This window comes from Diospyros lotus, chromosome 2 (genome assembly GCF_014633365.1).
Source record: "Diospyros lotus cultivar Yz01 chromosome 2, ASM1463336v1, whole genome shotgun sequence".
In the NCBI taxonomy this organism is placed as follows: domain Eukaryota; kingdom Viridiplantae; phylum Streptophyta; class Magnoliopsida; order Ericales; family Ebenaceae; genus Diospyros; species Diospyros lotus.
In genome coordinates, this window is record NC_068339.1 from 44,632,682 (window position 1) to 44,654,828 (window position 22,147).

Consider the following 22,147-nt stretch of genomic DNA (forward strand, 5'->3'; position numbering starts at 1 on the left):
ATATCGGATAAATGTTATGTTATTTGACGTGATATTATAAAATAATATTTATTTTAACTATGTAAGGAAATTTTTTACTTGAGGAACAACTAAAATCATTTGTGAGGAGCCCTTCGTTCACTCTTTACACTGTCGTCTCTGTAAGGAGCCATGGCGGTTGCCCTCTCTTCACCGATTTCACTGAAAGCAGTTTCAGCTTCATGGGACACCCATCAGAGGCTTCCTTACAACCCACATCGCACCACTCCCAAAAAACCCCAAACCCATAAACCCACCACTCTCTATCCGCCCACAGCCACCGCAACTCCAACTCCATCTACCAAACTCAGGGATTCATCCACTTCAACCCTTCTCATCCTCAACACCGAGAAAATCACCTCTCAAGGTAGTGCTGGAATGCTTTTTGATTTGAAGAAAAACGCAGCGAATGTTCTTCTTTTACCGTGATTTTGAATCGGTTGCAGGGAAAATGGAGGACACGTATCTGGGTTACGATACATGGCTGCCGAGTCCGCCCAAAGTGAAGAAGCCTCGTTCTATATATAATGCCGCTTCTCTGGCGTATATCGGAGACTGCGTATACGAGGTTCTTTGTGTTGTAAACTATACTTGAATTCTGCTGCTTCTTCCAGGTTCATAATTTAGGCATGGGCCCAAATTAATAATATTGTTATCGAGTTTCGATACAGAAAATTCTATCAAAATGAATGTAAATATGCTCAATTTCCACTAGAATGTGTAAAATATTATTCCCTGGAGTCTGGATTGTTGTTTTGAAAAGCAGAATGTCAACAAACTTTTGTTTTCCAAAGGATATCATACAGCTGAAGGATTTTAAGGAAATTCGATTAGTAGATGGCCTGACTGGCCCATGCGAGGGATTGATGCTAACTCATCAGGACATTAGTAATTTTATATCATTCTATGAGATATAATGTTGGAGTCATAAATTTTTATTATTAATATTGGTGATTTATCTAGAAAGTATGAAATTTTGTTTATGTAATAATAGCTAGTTTTGGGGGTTTTTACATTAGTAATAGGCTACAATATGTTGTAATTAAATTCAACTTTTTGTACCTTGAAATGTACAATGGACACTCTGTTTTTATTACTTTATCATTCTGCCCCCTTTCATTTTCAACTGAACAAAGTGAAGCTATATTACTTTCCTTTACATTCCATTCATCCAAAACAGAGGGAGAGTAACAGTGTTTTTCTATCTTACTTTACCATTCCGTTTTGTTCCATCATGCATCATTCCATCCCCTACCTCACCCCTCTCCCAAACAAAGCACTAGGGAAATTCCAATGAAATGGTTAGGGGATAAACAGAGCACTGACAGGTGACCAGTAAGAAACTTGTCACATCTCACCGAGGAAGCTGCTTCGATTGGCTGAGTAAAACTACAACAAGAAGTGGCTTCTCATTCTAAAATTGGTGTCATTGGCTTCAATTGCCTGACTTGAAATATGCCCCCACTTTCAGGAGTTTCAAAACTTTGTGGTTAACTACTGCAAAGATGCAATATCAAAATGGTGACATGTTGGCTACAAGACAGAAGCCCATTGCTTTCATCTGGGAAAACAAATCCATAATATAGTTGTTTTTGAAGCTAGTTTTCCCTTATGGGGAATTAAACACCATAATCCTAGATTGCTTTCTTTCTTTCCTTTTTTTGCTGAGTATAATCCTAGATTGCTTTCTTTGGTACTGATTACCTATCTTCATCATGAAAATCTTCATATATTCTTTATGTTCATTGATCTGTATGCAGTTATATGCGAGGAGGCACTTCTTATTTCCCCCACTAAATATTGAAGAATACAACAGCCGTGTGACAGCTGTAGTACGTTGTGAGGCACAGGTATGATCTGTTCATATTTCATTACAGTACACAGTGTTTTAGTTCAGTAAGTGTATTTTTCCATTTTGAGGACTTTATTTTGGGTATTGCAACAAATTGAGTCATATAACTCTTCTCATTTGAAGTCAGACATTTTTGTGGCATTGCTCTTGGGATCTCCCAGACCTTGAAGCAATAACATCCTTTGGTCTGCAAAATGTCCTCACTTTTCTGTTTGCTTTTTTATTCTTTTTTTTTTGGGTCTCCTTTAGCTTCATCCCTCTCTTCCTTTTTCACACCCTGATTTGTAATATCTGCAATGGGTTCTTAGATTATGCTATTTCTCTCTCTCTTTCTCTCTCTCTCTCTCTGTCTATGTATATATGTACATATTCATATTTTTGGGCTCTGAATGCGTGGTGCATTTTTTTGAGTTGAGTTGATGATGGTGGGAGCCACTTTTCTTGTATCCCTTCCCCCATAAAAGAGAGGCTGTTTTGTTTAGTTGTTTTTTTTGTTTTGTTTTTTTGGGGATATCATTTGTACTTGAGACAGACTTTGAATATTGAGGTGGATTTGTTCAGGATACAATGCTTAAGAAGCTTCTTAATGAGAATTACTTGTCAGAAGAGGAAAGGTTAGCAATATATCTTATATTTTCAATAAATTTCTTTCTCAATGAGTTATCTAATATATAAGAAAGAAAGATGTTCAAACCCGAATGTTTAATGCAATTTAATTGTATGAAGGATGAACTAGTGGCATCTTTAATCTTCGTATCTCACAAATGTGACATACAAAAGAAGTATTACTGTTCTTCTCACTTGTGATTTAGACTTAGAAAACTTGAATTTATTTATTGTTTATCAAGAGGAGTTAGTAAATTTTCTTTCCTTGATTTTCTGGGCAAAACATCTAGACCCATTTGTTAAATGAGATTTTCATTTTGCTAAAATTTGCATTTGTTTTAGGCCTTGACAAATAATTTTGATTTTTAGACACCAATGGATGACCAAGTCAATAGTTGGAGATAATATATCATGCAAGATCACCGATGGTGATAGTTATGTGTTTGGATTTAAAATTCCTTCCAGCTGTGGGCAAGGTTTGTTGCAATCACCATTATTTTAGAGAAAGGGGAATTCAAATGTTATAGAAATTCAAAGCTCTTAAGAGATACTGAATATATCGAAGACATTCCGGTAGGCAAAATCCTAGGAAGATTAAGTCAAATCTTGTTCCTGGAGAATATTGTTTTGAAAGAGGATAGGTTTTAATTTGGTTGGCCATAGGCCCTTGTGTGATCTGTTTCCAAATTTCCATACCTCTTCTTGCTTGCAGATGGTAAAGAAGTGGGTAGGTTGAGTGATGATTAATTTTCTCCCTTGGGAATGGTTGGGCTTTTGCATTTCTGTCACTATTTTTAGTATGGGAAATACACTCTTCAATATCTTTTTCTGAGCTGCTCCAGAACATGCATGTTGAGGGAAGACATTTTTTGTTTGATCCTTTTAGAAAGCTCCTTGTGACCAAAAAGAGAGAGAGAGAGAAAGAGAGAGAGAAAGACTAGCATCCCTGAAACAAGCAGTGAATTATTGCTTGATTAATTTGAATTATTGCTTGATTAATTCGACTAGAAACAAGAGAGGGATTAAATACAATAGTTATTCTTATCTTCTCTCCTATAAAGTAGGAGATGAGATAAGATATGCTATCTTCTAAATTTTAGGATACCCTATCTCCTAAATTATAGAAGTTAATCAAACTTTAAAATACAAGTTTACAACATCTAATCTACAAGACTTTAAAGTCTTATCATTATCCCATCTTTGAGCCTCTTCAAACTTTGAATTTCTCTTCCTCGTTCAACACTCCCCCTCAAGCTGAGGAGTAGATGCTAGTCATCCCCAGCTTGCCAATTAGAAATTCAAATCCAGGTCTTACCATGGTCTTTGTGAATACATCCGCAATTTGATCATTAGTAGGAATATAAGACAAAATTATTCCCCTTCTTCAATTTCTCATTTTATAAAGCTTCTGTCTATCCTAACATGTTTCGTGCAATCTTGTTGGATAAGATTCTTTATTATGCTTATTGCCGACCTACTATCACTGTATACCCTTGTAGGTTGAACCAAAGGTATCTTTAGGTCTCCTAATAGCCTTTCTAACCAAATAACTTCACATATTCCTTGAGCTATAGCTCGAATTCTGCCTTAGCACTACTATGAGCCACCACTGATTGCCTTTTATTTCTCCATGTCATAACATTTCCCCATACCTTGGTATAATACCCAGTTGTTGATCTGCTGTCCTCACTTGAGCCTACCCAATCTGCATCCACAAATCCCTCAATTTCCCTTTTCTAAAGCATCAACCCTTTTCTAGGGGTTCATTTAAGATATCTCAGTACATGAAAAACGGCATCCATGTGTCTTTGTGTGGGTGAATGCATGTATTAACTTATTTTACTTACTGCATAGCCTATGTCAGGCCTAGTAAGAGACAAATAAATCAATCTTTCTACCAAACGTTGGTACCTTTCCTTGTCTACGGGGACATCATCATCTTCTTCTCTTGATTTCCAGCCTTTGTCTAGTGGAGTTCTAGTAAGTCTACATGCCATCATCCCAGTGTCCTTTAGCAAATCCATGGTGTACCTCCTTTGTGAGATAAATAACCCTTCTCAGTTTCTAGCAACCTCCATGCCTAAGAAGTATTTCATAAGCCCGAGATCCTTGACTTCAAATTTGGCCTTCAGCTGCCCCTTTAAGGTTTCAATCCCTTGTATGTCATCTCCTGTTACAATAATATCATCAACACAAACAATTAGAATAGACTTCTTTCCATTTTCTGTGGTTTTCACAAACAAAGTATGATCAGCCTGTCCTTGTTGATACCCAAACTGAATTAAGGTCATGCTAAACTTTTTGAACCAAGCCCTAGGTGATTGTTTCAAGCCATATAATGACTTCCTCAGCTTACAAACATTTCCTATACCAGCCTCATCTTCAAAACCTGGTGCGATTTTCATATATATTTCCTCATCCAAATCCCCATTTAGAAATGCATTTTTAATATCAAATTGAGATAGTGGCCAATCTAAATTTACAGCAATAGAAAGGATTACTCGGATAGAATTTAATTTTGCCACAGGAGCAAAAGTCTCCTCATAGTCTATCCCATAAGTTTTAGTAAAATCTTGGGCTACCAACCGAGCTTTATATCTTTCAACACTGCCATCAGATTTGTGCTTCACAATAAATACCCATTTGCATCCAACTATTTTCTTGTCTAAGGGTTTTTTCACTATATCCCAAGTACCATTCCCAACTAGTGCCTTCATTTCCTCCATAACTGTTGCTTTCCATTTAGGATCTTGCATAGCTCCTTGGATGTCTTTTGGAACTACTATAATGTCATTTTAGCAATAAAACCTATGAACTTAGGAGATAACTTAGCATAAGTCAAATGATTTTTGATAGGATATTTTGCACAAGACCTTACCCCCTTTCTTAGGGCTATTGGCATTGCCCAATCTATCCCATCTTTAGGTATAGCATCACTGTCAGTGCCATGTTCTGTGCTGTTTCTTGACATATCTCCTTCAAAGCTGCAGTCATCCTCTGATGGACCAGCTTTTGGTAGAGATGATTGGCACTGCTGCAGCCCTGTTTGGTTCCTTGGTTGTCAGGAATAGACAAACTGAGGCTGAGAAACAGTTGTCTGACGCTGGGATGAATAGGACTGACCAGAACAATGGTCAGAAGCTGCTGGTTTTGAATCACGGGCTGTTTCAGGAACTGTTGGGGTTGTTTCAGGAGCTGCTGGGCTGGTTTCAGGAGCTACTGGGCTTGTTTCAGGAGCTACTGGGGCTGCTGTTGTTATAGGTATTGATTCCACTATCAGTGTATTGTCATAAGTTGGAGTTTCTCCCCCTTGAGAATACACCGGCAGTGAAAAGGGAAGAGCAGAGACAGGATCAGCAGGTATATCCATGGAGGAGGTGGATTGATAGAGGGGAAGATCTTCATAGAATGTAACATCGGTGGAGATGTAATACTTGCGGTTCATAGGGCAGTAACACTTGTAGCCCTTTTGGGTAGGGGAATAACCAATGAATAGGCATTTTAGGGCCTTGTGATCAAGCTTAGTGTGAGAAATACTGTGGTTGTGAACATAGACAACACAACCAAACACTTTAGGCTCAAGAGATTGTGAGAATCGGACATGAGGATATATGGCACAAAGGGATTCAAGGGGTGTTTGGAAGTTCAATGTCTTGGAGGGAAGATGATTTATGAGATAGGCGGCCGTAAGAACTGCCTCCCCCCAATAAGAATTAGGGACATGAGTGGTGAACATTATGGCTCTAGCAACTTCTAAGAGATACCTATTTTTTCTTTCAGCCATACCATTTTGTTGAGGTGTGTAGAGACAAGAACTTTGGTGCACAATCCCATTGTCAAGTAGGTAATTGGTTGTCATGTGAAAAATATTCCCTCTCATTATCAGTTCTAAGAATATGAATAGAAGTTTGGAACATATTCAAGACAAACTTATGGAATCGTTTAAAAATACTGCTAGCTTCGAATTTCTCTTTCATAAGATATACCCAACAAGCCCTAGAGTGGTCGTCAATGAAGGTAATGAACCACCTAGAACCTGAAATATTTGAGAGTTTAGAAGGCCCCAAATGTCACTATGAACCAAATGAAATGGTGATGAGGGTTTATAGGGTTGGATGGAATGATGAGCTCTAGGCTGTTTTGCAAGAGTACATTGTTCACATGAAAGAGTGTGATCTTTTTTAATGAAGAATTGAGGGTACACAAATTTAAGATAAGGGAAACTAGGATGTCTTAAACGTTTATGCCATAACATAGCTTTGGCATTTGAATTAACATTTAGAACAACTTTATTTGAATGGAATGGATTTGAGGGACTTCCTTTCAACCAATAGAGACCATCCCTAGCTTCAGCATTGCCAATTATCATCCCCGAGGCTTGGTTCTGAAATAAACAGAAGGATGGGAAGAAAATCACTTTGCAATTCATGTCATTTGTAATTCTATTCACTAATAACAGGTTGTAGCTTAATCCTGGCAGATATAGGACTGCATTAAGTTTTAGGCTAGAAATACAAACTTTACCAAATCCCAAGGAAGGAGAAATAGTACCATCAGCCATAGAGATCTCAATCAGTGTTTTACATGGCCTATATTCAGTCATACAGTCCATAGAATTAGACATATGGTTAGATGCCCCAGTGTCTATTATCCATACATCCTTAGGAAGCTGTTTTGACACCAAAGAGTAGTGAGGATTACCTTGCAGAGCAACTGATGCTATAGATTGATGATTAGAAGGGCTGGCCAGGCTTCTACCTTGATTTAACAGTTGGTACAGGGTCTGGATTTGTTCCTCTGTTAGATTCAAATCTGTTTTTTGTCCTTTTTCCACTGGTTTTGGTTCGTTCTCACTGGATGTGCAGCTATATAAGCTGATCTGATACCTTCTCTCTTATTCTTTGGCCTCCAATTGGCGGGTTTGCCATGGATCTTCCAACAAGTTTCTCGCATATGATATGGTTTCTTGCAATGATCATACCATTGCTTCTCCCTTCCGCATTCTTTCGACAAACTCCCCTTGCTTAACAGTAACAAGAGCAGAATGTTGATGAGCTAGGACATCGGCCGATTGAAGCATCACCTTGCGTCAGCTTTCTTCTCGTCTAACTTCTGCAAAAACTTCTCTTAAAGTAGGCAGAGGCTTAGTACCTAAAATCCTACCACGCATTTCATCTAGATCACTGTTAAGTCCATGGAGAAAATAAAAAATCCGATCTTTTTCGACCATCTTGTTATACTTAATACTATCAATAGCATTCTCCCAAGCAATAGTATAGAATAAGTCCATCTCATGCCATAATTCTACCAAAGTATTGAAATAATCTGTAACATTTGAGTTACCTTGTTTGGTGTTTCTTATGGCTGACTTGATTTCGAAACTTTGAGATGAATTTTCCAAATCTTAGTACATCTCTTGCACCAAATCCCAATCCTTCCAATCCTAGGCTCCATGGAATTTATCAACCATGCCATGATGGTTGAATTTTCTGCTTCCCAAGTGTTGTAAGAGACATCTGTTGATGGAGGAGCAGAAATTGCACCGGTCAAATAGCCTGATTTTCCTTTTCCCTTGATCACTAGTAAAACGGATTGAAACCATTCCTTAGAATTACTCCCTTTTAGTTTATGGTGAGTAATTTGTAGTGGATGGTTGTCGATTGGATGGCTGGACAGATTGGGGACAGATTGAGAAGGAGTAGAGGGTTGAATCATACTCAGGGAACTGGTGGTTGAGGTTTCAGTAAGGGTAGGGTTTTGATTTGCATCGGCCATGATCTTTGAGGAAGGGAACAACCAGCAGAAAAAAAAGCTACTTAGGGATCTTGCCTAGGGCTCTGATACCATGAAACAAGTAGTGAATTCTTGCTTGATTAATTCGACTAGAAACAAGAAAGGGATTAAATACAACAGTTATTCTTATCTTTTCTCCTATAAAGTAGGAGATGAGATAAGATATTCTATCTCCTAAATTTTAGGATACCCTATCTCCTAAATTATAGAAGCTAATCAAACTTTCAAATGCAAGTTTACAACATCTAATCTACAAGACTTTAAAGTCTTATCATTATCCCATCTTTGAGCCTCTTCAAACTTTGAATTTCTCTTCCTCGTTCAACAATCCCTCATAAAGAGATTTGGAAAACAAGTGCTCCTCAAGATTTGCCTTATTTCCATGGTGAGTGCCCTTGGACTCTTACCACTGATAACCTAAGAAAGCAAAAGCAGGTTGCATTGGATTGGTATTATATGTATAGAAACAGCAACGAGTTGGTGGCCATCTTTCTCTCCATTTGGTTGCAATAGAGGCAAGAGGTTTCATTTCCTTGATTTTTAGATTTTATTGGGTTATGCCAACCTTTGTATGGATCTCGGTTTAGTTCTTGCAAGGAATTGGTGGCCTGCTTGCAATATTTCCTTTTGGTTGACTATTAATTTGTATGTTATTTGAGCTTCTAGAGAGAAGGAAAAGAAGAGCATTCAAGGCTGTAGAGGGCTTCATTTTTTATTTGCAGGCTATATTTTGTTTTGCCTTTTTTTGTGGTGAAGGGTGGGCATCCGTTTTTCATGTACTATTACATGTACCTAGAGTGTGGAACCTGTAACATTCTGCCTTGCCATCAATGTATCCTTTTGTTCTAATACTTGTTTATTTATATAAAAGAAGTCCAAAGTGATTAAATATAAAAGATAGTGGCTTGCATGCAAATGGATACTAACATGATGATGACTGAGGATGAACACAAAGCTCCTGTGTAAAAATATTTGAGTGTCAAAGTACAATCATGTGGGCCAGTTTTTATCATATAATTATCCTCACAATTTAAAGAATTGCTGAAAGATGTTCATTAACACGGGTGATGTTTGTTGAACAAGGATGAATATTTGGACAACTTTCCTCATGTTGGCCTTCCTCTGGGCTCTAATATTTCTCCCAGAAGGCCAAGTGGGGTTCGTGTGGACAGCATTTTTTACTAGAGGCCATAAAACCAGTTTGTGTTAAGGTTGAATAACCAAATAAAAGTTAATTATGGGCATTAGGTTGCTATTTGTTTTTGGTGTTATTATTACAACTCTTCAAGAATTCAAGGTCATTTGATTTTCGAATGTTGTGGGCATGGTTCACACCAATCACAAAATTTCTTGTTGAACTTATTTGAAATACACTAGTGGACAATGTTAGTTGACAAAAACTTCTTTGTAAGACCAAAGCCAATTACAAGTGGCATTTGAAGAGAAGATAAAGATGAGATTCCTTAAAGTACACATGCTAATCGAGTTGACATCATTATGTGGTTTCATGAAGTGGTGTCTCATCACAGGGAGTTGCACACAACTTGAAGATAAGTTATCTAATAATGTGAGAAGTTATGAATTATAACTTCTGTTCCTTTTTTTTTTTTTTTAATTGAGTATTGTGATTTGTGATGGTTATTTGTGTTTATTTGTTTTTGTCTATAGGTATGTTGAAGCATTTTAAAGGATCTAATGCTTCTTAATCAAACACCAAGAAAACCCTTTTATCCATGTACTTTCTGCAATAAGGGAATTGTAACTCAGTGCAAGAGAAGAAGCTACTTAATACTTTAGGAGTAGCATACCATGTTCCTCTAAGACTAAGCTTGATTAACGGAAGCTTCTTTTATTTATTGTTAATTATTGCCATGTCTTTAGATTTCAGGAAGTCTTGAAATATGGCCCTTTGGATTATTGCCATCGTCTGTTGCTTCTTCATCTCATCTTGGGATTCATTACCAAACTATAGAACATACAACCACCACCACCTCCACCATCATCCCAAGCCTTAATCTCACCAGGTGAGATCAACTAAATGAATTATAGGCATCCACATGTCTCTATCCGCCTCCTTTATGAGGCCATTATATTATGTCACGTTTAAGAATTTCCCACCAGGTTTCCTTTCGTATACTTCCCTTTTTTTACATGTACTCAATGTCATCCACTCGTTTCATAGGAGTTTATATCAGTCTTCTTCTTAACATGTACAAACTATCTAAATCATGACTCCTGCATCTTATCTTTAATAGGCGTTACTCAAACCTTGTTTAATATGGTCTCATTTCTTATGAATCATACAACAAATATAGTCTGATGGCAATTTGATAAAACTTTCCTTTTGGCAGACTTAAAGGAATTGTAGATCGCATAAAATGCTAGAAGAATTTATCCACTTTAACCATCATGCCTTGATCCTACAAGCATCATCCTCCCTTTCTTTTTGAACAATGGATCCAAGATATCAAAACTGATCATTTTTTGGAATAACTTGACTCTCAAGTTCCACAATAACATAATCCACATTTATATTTTTATTGAACTCACATTCCACGTAATCAGTATCTGATCTACTTAATTTAAAACCTTTGAATTCGAAGGTGTGTCTCCATAATTCAAGTTTATTATTTACACATTTTTTTGTCTCATCCATCAATACAATATTGTGTGCAAATAGCATGCACTAAGGCATTTTTTCTTGGATGTGTTTTGAGAGTTCATCCATCATGAGAGCAAAGAGATAAGGGGATCAATGTAGATCCTTGGTGTAATCCAATTATAAACGGGAAAATATCAGTATCTCCTCTATAGTCTTAATACACATTTCTGCTTGATGATATATGTCCTTAATAGCTTGGGTATAAGTAATCCAAATTCCTTTCTTGTTAAACACCTTCCACAAGACTTCACTGTGGACTCTATCATAGGCTTTTTCTATGTCTATTATGTGTCTGAGTAAATATATAGCTTCCAATGTTGGTCTGTCAAGAATAAAACCAAATTGGTTTTCGGAGATCTTAGCTTCTCTCCTTAATCTTTGCTCAATTACACTCTCTCAAAGTTTCATAGCATGGCTCTTTAGCTTGGTCCCTCTATAATTTTCACAACTTTGCATATCTCCTTTTTTCTTATAAATAGGCACTAAAGTATTTTTATATGTGTTCAAATGTTTAAACCTAGTATTAGCTTTGATGAGCTCATATGCCATGACAGAATCTAGAACAGTTTTGCCCTTGTTATTTCTTTCTCCAAATTCATAACTCCATGCATATCTCTATGCCCATTCTCTTCTCTGCCCACATAACTATTTAAATCACCTCCTATAATGATTTTCTCTTTCTAGGCATCCCTTATACCAAACCCTTTAAATCCTCTTAAAATTTTGTTTTTTAATCTCTTTTGCTAATCCAACTTCTGATGCATATGTAATGATAATACTCATAGTCTCTTCTCCTAGAACCACTTTAGTTGTAATGTAATAATCTTGTGCCCTGTTCTCTTCACATCCACTAACCCCCATTCTTTAAAAATCTTATCCATAAAAATCCCCACTCCATTCCTTGCATGATCCTTCCCCGGGTACCAAAATTTTTATCCAGGCTCTGCAAACATTTTAGCCTTCTCTCCAACCAGTTTTTGTCTCTTGGAGCACATAATATTAAATTTTCTTGTAATCATCACATGCACCACTTACATAGATTTTCCTGTTAAAGTTCTTGTGTTCACGATCAAATTTTTAATCTATGATCCTAAATTAACTTATTTATATGCACCCGTCCATGAAATTTTGAGAACCCTTGCAAATTTAATGCAACATTTAGGGTGTCAATGCAATAGTCGTACCTCATTTTCCGTTGACTCAAGCAGTATAGCACATCACTAAAAGGGTTATGCCCCAAAGATTTTCTCATGTTGTGTAGAACTCATGATGTTTGATCTGATAAGTTTTGTGCTAGCTGTCGGGTACCTAACATGACGTTCCTCCTTTATTCGGGCTTGGGACTGGCTATAAATAAAAGGAGCACCTTCAACACTACTCTTGATAGAACAACATTTTCATAATTGTTCCTGTCAACTGAGGCTGCTTTAATTTTTTGTGGTCACTTAAGAAAATGCTACGTAGTGGAAGTGGTTTACTTTTTGAAACAACCTGGCATGCAAAACGACTACTTAATTCCTTGATTTTAAAGGAGAGGTGTGATCTAGTGCCCGTGCCCCCCCCCCCAAAAAAAAAAAAAGTTAAGAGGTATGGTAGGTAGAAACAATATCTTTTCCCCCTGGATGCTTGTTTAGACAAGTTCCATATAAAATAAATCCTTCATGAGAAGTCTAAAGGTCTGACGCCTTGTTACCTGGGAAGCATGGCATATGTTCTAAATCATATTTATGATATTAGTAAACTTGCAGATTTCTTATTACAATCTGAGTTATTTGTAAGGTGATTTGTCTATTTTTACTTAAAAGTAATCTTACATAAAACCATTTCTTCTGCATGATGTCCAATTCTTTTAGCTTATCATATGTGATATTTTTCCTTGTAAGAAAATCTTTTGAGGAAATGCATACAAAGAAAAAGGATGAAGAAACTTCAACATTGTTTTTATAATTTTTGATTCATCACTTTCAAATGAAATTATACCATATTTAGGACACATTTCTCATTTTGTGAATCACTCGGGTATTGAAGTGTTGATTCATTGTTGGCTGTGGTGTATTCCTTCTCTCTTTCTTGCCTTCCCCACCTCAGCGACTTACACATAAAATGTGTTTACCCAAAGTTGATAGAGTTGACAATAGTTGTCTTGGAAGATGCAAGTGGAAGGATGAGAAGTGAGGTCATGTCCCTTTTGTCTTTTGCTTTGTTTTTAGTTGGCTTCTTGCAAATTTGCTTGCTATTCTTCATCATTACATTGATTTCGTACCTGCAATTTGCAAAGCCCAATGCAAGCTACCTACTCCTGCTTCTTGCCCACAATACCTTGTGGAAACCTCTATAAATGTTGGTTGTTTAATGTGATTCTGTGAAAGACAGTTTTCTGCTTTAAGGCTTTTTTAAGTTGAAGCATGCAGTATTCATTTTGCTATTATAAGGTCATTACTCGTGGAATTTAATATACTTTACTTCAGGGATGTTCTCCGGTGGGGAAAAAATATTTCATCTGCTAAAACACGGACTAAAAGGCGTGTCGGTGTAGCAGCTTACAATAGAGCATCTTCGCTAGAAACTCTGGTCAGTCTCTTGTCCTAGTTAATTTTAAGATTCTTACTATGGTGCTAAAGAAGTGTGTTCAATTAACTCCCTGGGATATTTTTTGTCAGTGCATGGAATAATAGTCTTACCACAGTTTTTGTTTGTGCCTGTGTGGAAGTGCATCAGTCATTTTTATTAAGTTGTAATTAAACTAATATGGATTATTGTTTGATTGATCTCCTTAGAAGTAAGAGAAACTAATAATGAGTATCTTGTACCTGATACCATACATTTCATGCAATAACGTTTATGAAGCAAAAACTGAACATAGCAGATATCTAGTTATAGTGTTCAGAAACCCCCTTAATTAACTAATATGTGGATCAGTTTTATACACTGGTGAATATTTCTGGAGTTCACTTCAGATATGAACTTGGCTTAGTTTAAATGACTTGTATGCATATCTCACTTAGGCCCCCCGCCAAAAAAAAAAGAGGACTCACATGTATCATATGATGCAGATTGGCTATCTCTACCTGACGAATGTGAACCGTCTGGAAGAAATAATGCTAAAATTGGGTTTCTCATGTGGCACTTCATCCAATTGAGGAAGCCAATGGTAAGGTTTTTCTCTTCCAATATTTAGAGGGTATATTGCTGTTAACTTAAATCTACAGTGCACATTTCGAGCATCATGCAGTCATATATTTTCTTTATTAGCATTTTTTTCTCTCTTTTTTCTTTTCTTTTCTTGTGTAAAATTTTTCTCTTCTCATGCTTTTTATCTATGCTCATTTCCTTGTGTTTTGCGATATCCTGATAGTTTTTGGATCTAGTTCCTTTACTTTTCCCTTGGTAGTAATGGAAGCCAAGAGAAAAGTTTCATCTGATTTTTATGATATAAATGATACCTTTTAAAAGTTGTGGTAAATCATCACTGTTGACGCAATGATGATTTTGGCAGAAGACCAGCAATCTTGCCCTTGAAAAGTGTCGTATGTATGACTCTGATCAAAGTTATGAATTCTTTATATGTGTCATCTATCTGATGTAACTGGTGAAGGGGGAAAAATCTTATATTTCGTGAATCATGGGGTTCCCCTGAAAAGCATCGTATGTATGACTCTGATCAAAGGTATCAACTCTTTATCTGTGTCATCTATCTGATGTAACTGGTGAAGAGGGAAAAATCTTGTATTTCATGAATCATGGGTTTTAACGATGAAAAGTGCCAATTTTTTGTGGTCTCTTTCTCTTTTGTCATCAAAGGATTTCATGGAGTCCAGATTGCACTGGGAAAGAATTTCAAAACAGTTAAAGATAAGCATATTGGTGATACTATATTCTTTCCATGAACTTCGTAATCTTCATTATTTCCGTACTTATTCTTCATTTTTCTGTTCTTTTACTTGAAGCATGCCCTATATCGAAATTCTTTGCTGCCATTACTGCTTGAATTGGAAGGTTCATTCATTCTCTTTTCTATTGCCATTATTATTTGTAGCATTCACTGTTGCTTGCTTTTGTTCTCTCTTCCTCCAGGCTGACAATCTTTGAAGATTGGATTCGAACAATAATTCATGATGGACCGGCAGGATTCAGCACAGCCTTGATTATCAGAAATTGAAAGATCCATGTGTAGAAAAAATTTGCATGATGCAGCTCTTGAGTGTAACATTTTGCCTTTGCTCATAGAGTAGATGTGTATATCTTGCTCATATGTGGCTTACTCTTGGCAGTCTTGCCTTCATTTTTACAATTCAATTCTAGACCTTCCGGTTATAAAAGAGCAACTCTATCGTGTTTTTTTGAGACAGAATGAACAGTGGAGAGTGATGGTGTGAAAGCCATCTGTAAAGTGTGCAAAAAAGAAAGGGTTTCTTTCATTTGCATCCACAAACATCATAGGCCGATTGTGTCATCTTATGCCCCAACCCAAATGGATAAGGCAACTGACAAGGCTTTCACTGAGCTCATGAAGAAGTGCAATTAAACAGAAAGAAAATCCCTACACTTTCAAGAAACTCTTGACCACTACAAGCGTCACTGTTCAATTGGATGTGGTGGGCCATTATATAAGAATGATCCCCTTTTATCACCCTTTTATGTTTTTGGGTTTTGCATTTCCAATCACATTATCACGGGTTTCCAAATCAACAAGCAGGTAACCTCGTTGCCATGCGAATGGAAGGTTATCAGTTCGAGTTATAGAATTATATTTGCATAAGTAAATATAAGATTATACATGACTTTTATGATTTATATATGTAATTTTGAGGTATTGGGTTTGACCCCAACACCAATTCTGTGCATGGACTGATCTCTTTGCCAATTGTCCCAATGCTAGAAATAAATAAGGAATGAAATGAAAGGTTGGTGAGTAGGATGATGATAAGGCCTATCCACTTCTCTGCCTCTTATCAAGCAGCCAGTCACTGCTAAAGGGCTGCCACATTTTATAGAACCACAAAGTTGCATTGCACCAAAACAATGAAGATTAAAGCTTGTCATGCTATAATATTATATCAACAAAAGCATTCAATTCCATTCTAGATAAGCTTGGTGTCAACCTCATCTGCCATCATCATGCATCTTATATTTAATCGAATTGAAAAGTGAGTTCAAGTGATTGAATTGAATGGAATATGAATTTAGGCTTAATTAGATCCATTAATCATACAAATGTTTTTAGTACCAAATTTATTTGGTTTGTCAGTTACGTTATGGGCTTTTAGGGCATATAATTTTGATGAAGATAGGCATGTTTCGTGTTTGTCTTTTTGACCAGGAAGGCATGGAAGGTGCCATGCAAGGGGAGGGACTCGGGCCCCTAATGGCTATGATGGTCCAACATTAAAGGGCACTAGTGGTTGGCCCTTGTTTGCTTTAAAGAGCCTCCAAATCCTAAGAACGATATTTATTTATAATATCAAAATGAGGTGATAAATATAAAAGTTGACAGTTTTAATTATGTTTTATTTTTGAAAAAAAAAAAAACGTGTAAAATATTAGTCCTCCCATATGGGCAACCCTATTTATGTGGGGGTTTTGAGATCACATTACCCCTATGATTGTGATATCAACCAAACGTTTGGAACATGGGTTTGGCCCCATTTCAACCAACATCAAGAATATGGGAGAGAGAGCATTGAATGTGGCAAGCAATGCTTGAGAAAGGCTTTAGGGAATGCCAAAAGATGGCTATGAAATCATGTGCTAAGGTCAATTAAGATGTCCTCATGCACAAGTAATCAATCCTAGGGATGAAATGTTATAAATATTTTGAGTGGTTAGTGTGTTAGCTTTCTCTAAGTTAAAAGTAATTGTTTTAAGAATATTGTTGGATGGAGGCCAAGTTAAGTTGAGTCCATCTCCTATCATAGTGGGTGTTTGGTTGAACCGAATCATGAATCGATAGGGTGTTACGTTATAAGATAATAAAATTGTACTTCTACTAACAATTTAAGTTTTCGGCCTATTAATAAGCGTCTAATCCTATAAATATAAATTCACGATAACTTAGTATTAGAGAAGTCCAAGACGCAAAATTTTTCTGTTATTGTAGTGAGTTGTGTTGAAAATATAAGAGTTAATGGACTTTAATTAAAATGATCATGTCTACTTGTCGAGAATGTTTAAACCTAACATAATAAGAGTATTATATGATTTAGTAAAAGATAATGTAATATCTTTATCTGAAAAAAAAATAATAATCACATCTGATGATAATTTAAGATTTGAGTTCGTGACACTAAAATTGTCAACAAATGAAGTCACCAAAATTATTATAATGGGGAACTCTTAAGCAAGCAAGGGAGATAATGATGAGTTGATTTCATCATTTTAGATATAAATTAAGAAATTGTGCATTTGATGACTTTAGGTACATATCAATTGACAAAACATCACTTTCACACTACAAATTATTGAAAAGATAAGATAATGACAATTTATTGTTATAACTAAAGCTGGCCCAGTTTTAGCATTAAGAAAACAAAGGCAACATCATTGTCTATAAATTTTTTTACTAATTTGATTATTCCTACTAACACTAATCTATTGGCCTCCAATAAACCTTATTATCTTATAGCCCATGAAAGGAAAAGACAAGGCATGGCACTGGCTTTCCAAGGCCTATTCAAATTTTACATTTTTTAAATGTTAAAGTGTTTTTCAATCGTTTTCCTATAAAATAATAATACAACTAAGAGTTGAATCATATATATATATATATATAGAGAGAGAGAGAGAGAGAGAGTATATTAAGTATTATGTACTTTTTTTTACTTTAATTATTATTAATATTTAATAATCATAATCGATTTTCATTAATAGACTAAACTAGACTAAAAATTAGCTATGTTCAATATTGTTGACCTTTAAAATTGGTCGACTATGATTCATCGGCCAGTATTGATAAAATGATCACAAATACAAGGGGAAGAAAATAATAACACAATCAACAAACAATACGCGAGAATTTTTACGTGGTTCGGTTAGAATGATGTATACTCCATGATTGTTTTTTGATAATTTTGGCAAAGTAACAGTATATATTTTTCATATCTGTACAATGATTTTCGACTCCCTATTTATAGTGTAAGGTATTTACAATTTACACGAAGTTCAAAACAATGGACCACATCGTGAATGATAATGTGTTTTTATTATCTCCATAAAGTTGGGAGAAAAAGTTTCACACCATCTGAGACCTAGTTTGTTACGAATAAGACAGGTGGACATCATTTTTGGTTATCATGTTTTATGGTTCGTTTTGTGAGTTGATCGGGTCAGTCAGCAAGCTAGAGGCGTTGCTGGGAGCTCGCTTGCTATTTCGGTCGGAGTTCATGCTTTAGCAATTATGCAACCTCACTGAGATGTCTTCGGCCTTGGGTTCATTGAGTTTCAAGAGGTCGACTCAATCATTGGACTATTCTTAGCCCAAAGCAGTCCAGAAAATGTCCGTAACAAGTATAAAATTAAAAAATCGGATTGCTACTAAATACAACACCATTTTAAAAATGATTCCAAATATATATATATATATATATATATATATAAAGCTAATTCCAAAAATCAGAAAATCAAACAATTTTGGGAAATCAATCATGGCCACTGTGCCACCTTGTACAAGGGCATCTGTGGCAGGCCAAGTATTGAGTGTGTAGGGATAACCCTAAACCCAAAGGGCCATTGCATTGAGGCCCACAATTGAAAGGTCCATCTAGCTTGATGATGATAGTTGATGAGCACACCATCTGTTTGTTCACTTGACCCACACATTTCCTCCATGGCCAGAAGCCACTGCTTCAACTGGATGAATAAGGTGGGCCCTTCTAAATCCAAGAACTGTGGATGTAGACTGCAGTGGATGCCCTTGTGGCTTGCTATATGTGTGGCATGCTCATCCTTGCTAGGATAACAAAAATTTCCCTATATATATATATATGTATATTGTTGATCTTTAATCATTTTTACAACTAAATTTATATTTTTATTTATGTATTTTTACGTATTTTTCATATAATCATCTAAACTTTTTATTATTTTAATTATACATCTATATTTATATTTTTGAATCAATTTAGCTTGTGTACTTTAACCTCTCTTTTTTTTTGTGACAATATGAATTTTTTATTATTTGATTACACTCATCTACTTAGATTTTTTAATTAATTTAACCTTTATATTTTGATATATAAACAAGATTTAAATTGATTCATCTCACTTTATTTTTTTTACATATTAAAACACATAAATTAAATTGATTAAAAAATAAAAGTACATCGATGTAATCGAAACAACGAAAATTTTAAATTGTCACATAAAAAAATATATTAAAGTATAAAAATTAAATTGACTCAAAAATATAAATTTAAGAGTATAATTAAAACAATGAAAAAAATGTAAAACTATAGAAGCAAGAATATGAGGTTTGGCCCATTTTTATTTATGTTCACATTTTTTATAATGTCATTATAATTTATGTCATGTTTAAAAGTATTTCATCAATTTTTTTTTATCTAACTCTTGCTCCTTGGTCACAAATTTATCTCATTTTGTCGACTTGTAGCACATGTGCTATTGTTAGCACTCTTCTTACATGTCTAAACTATGCTAATCGTAACTCTTTTATACATTATTCTTGACAAAAATGAAACATAACTACTGATTTAATAAAACCCCCCGAGATAGCTCAAGTTGTCTACCACATGGGTTACGGGTGCTGGGTATGCCGAGGTTGTGTGTTCGAATTTTGGGCAGTACAGTAGGTATCGCCTATCTACACGGGGGCCACGGGTACGGGTCTTGACCCGGACTTACCTTAGACTGACGTGATTGCCCGATTTGGGTCGGGCCCATAGGTTATGGGGAGAAGGTGACGGTCTCTGTCAAAGGCTTATGTATCGGGGCTTCCTTCAATTCCTATATTAAAAAAAAAAAAATACTGATTTAATCATGTAAAAATAAAATGATTATATACAAAGTTTAAATGGATTACTATTGTTGTCTTTGCTATCACATGGTCCGACTGGATTAGCTGACGTGGCATTCTCATCTTCATGGAGCATCCATGGCCCCATCCTGCATTTTTGTTTATGTGCCAATCTAATCTTTTGTAAAGGCCTCTACTACACATCAAGAGGGCTTTAATTATTACAACACACATTTGCTCAAATGTGTGCTATGGTATGTAATGAGTGATGTTTGTACCTAATTTCATTTTATAGAGTAAATAACATTGTTGATTTTTAAATTTTTTTGGGTAATAAATTAGGTTTTGTATTTTAATTTATTTCATCAAAAAAATATCACATGATAGATATATAAAATAAATAAAAAATAAAAATACAAAAATATCAATTTTCAGTGACTTTTGTTGATAACTGTTATCAAAGACCTTACGAAAGTAGAACCCATCATTAGGTTATTTCTTTTTCGACATAAAAAATTATTAGGTTTTCTTCCAAAATTGCTTTTCTTTTAATTTATTAAAAAATTATCTTCAAAATCAAAAAGAATATTCTCTTCGCCTTCGCTTGCTAAAATCTTATCGCCAATTATATATATATATATATACAAATTTTTTAAAATATCAAGCAACAATTACTGGTAGTCATTGCTTCTTTAATTCAATGAAATTTTTAAAAATGGATCGAACTATAACAAGTTTAAAAGTTCAATAGTTGTTATAAAATAAATTGAAGTACAATGACTATTTTGTTATGGAACGGGGGACCAATTATATCATTTATCCTTATTTTATATATATTTCTCTTTTTTCTTTTCAAAAAATAGATGATAAGTCATAAACAAAGTGAAAATGACATTTTTAATGTACATGATTCTTCACGAGGTGGAGGAAGGTCATGTTTATCCATAGTGTTCCTCTTATTTTTTTTAAACTTTTATCTTTACAAAATTCAAATTTATAAGCATTGTTTGGCAATCAAAAGGGCCATCACATGATATATACATATGCCTGCCAATAAAGAGAGAAAAATGAAGCTTCATGGTCTGGTTTGTTGCAGATTTGTTTGTTGGGGGGGTCAGGCCATTGATGAAGTGAGTAGGGGGCCAAAAAGGGCCTCTCAAGTAGGAGCCACAAGCTCTTATGCTGCCGCCCAAAAGTCCAAACAAGTCCTTACACCTCCTCAACTATATGGTAAACGACAACTGCATTTTATCTTTATAATATATATATATATATATAATTTACAGAAAATAATATAATAGTAATATTTCATAATTATAAATCTCTTTGGTTATATTTTTGCTTCTCCTAATTTATATTTTTTTGGGGGTAAAAAAGATATAGATTGAAAAACAATGTGTACTTGGAGGAACAAAACAACACATTTGTGCAAATCTCATACTTTAGACAAGGCAATAGGGTAGGGTAGAGGTCATAGGTCCCTAATTTTGGGAAAACTACTTAGACACCTACTTAACTATCGTTTATATGATTTAACCCCCATAATTTAAGAGATATTACAATTTTCTTCTTTTCTTTTTTGTCTAAATATTCTAATGACATGCGTATTCAACTACTAATATATTTACAAAGAATGAACATATGCGATGACGAAACATCAATTTTGGATCATAGAAACTAATAGGTTGCAAAAGAAAAAGATATGAGACTGTCTTGGAGCTAACTGGGATATACACTATGATACTTAAGTTAGAATTGAGAATATTTACTTTATATGTGAGATCTTCCTTTATTTATAACAACGTAAAGATAAATTCTTCATTTAGAATTAAGTTTTCTCGTTGGACAATGTTTAAGAGAGGTTATTATAGACGAATTCAGAATATCATGATTGCCTACAGAAAGCGCATTTATGAGATTTAGAATAATGGGTTTATGCCAAGTTTGTTGAAATTTGGTTACATCATTGAATTTTAAGAAATTATTACAAATCTTAGTTGAGCTTATTTCTTAATTATAGGTGACAATCATAATCGATTTAGGTAATTTAATATTAATTAAAATTAATTTACTCACGAGTCTGTAAAAAACCCTTTATTTAAAATGAGTAAGGCCTCTATAGAATACAAATGCTAAAGATGGCCTAACTAATGAGTCAATATTAAGCTTAACTTGATTAATAAGCACACGTACCATTCAAGAGCATTTTCATATCTATTATATCTTTCGTTGATTTTGTGGTTTTGTT

At 35.1% G+C, this 22,147-nt stretch overlaps 1 protein-coding gene across 2 annotated transcripts; it reads left to right on the forward strand.

Annotated features, from left to right (window-relative positions):
• The first annotated feature begins 89 nt into the window (after positions 1-89).
• LOC127795812 (uncharacterized) lies at positions 90-15,275 on the forward strand. 2 transcript variants are annotated; one of them, XM_052327718.1, is made up of 7 exons: positions 90-385; positions 465-586; positions 1,779-1,868; positions 2,432-2,484; positions 13,400-13,502; positions 13,985-14,082; positions 15,006-15,275. In XM_052327718.1, exons 1-6 carry the CDS (start codon positions 151-153, stop codon positions 14,069-14,071), a joined length of 690 nt encoding a protein of 229 aa, XP_052183678.1. In that variant the 5' UTR covers positions 90-150; the 3' UTR covers positions 14,072-14,082; positions 15,006-15,275. The 2 variants fall into 2 exon arrangements, 1 of the variants encoding a protein (XP_052183678.1); XR_008021867.1 differs by lacking the exons at positions 13,985-14,082; positions 15,006-15,275 and adding an exon at positions 10,151-10,293.
• Positions 15,276-22,147: the final 6,872 nt, after the last annotated feature.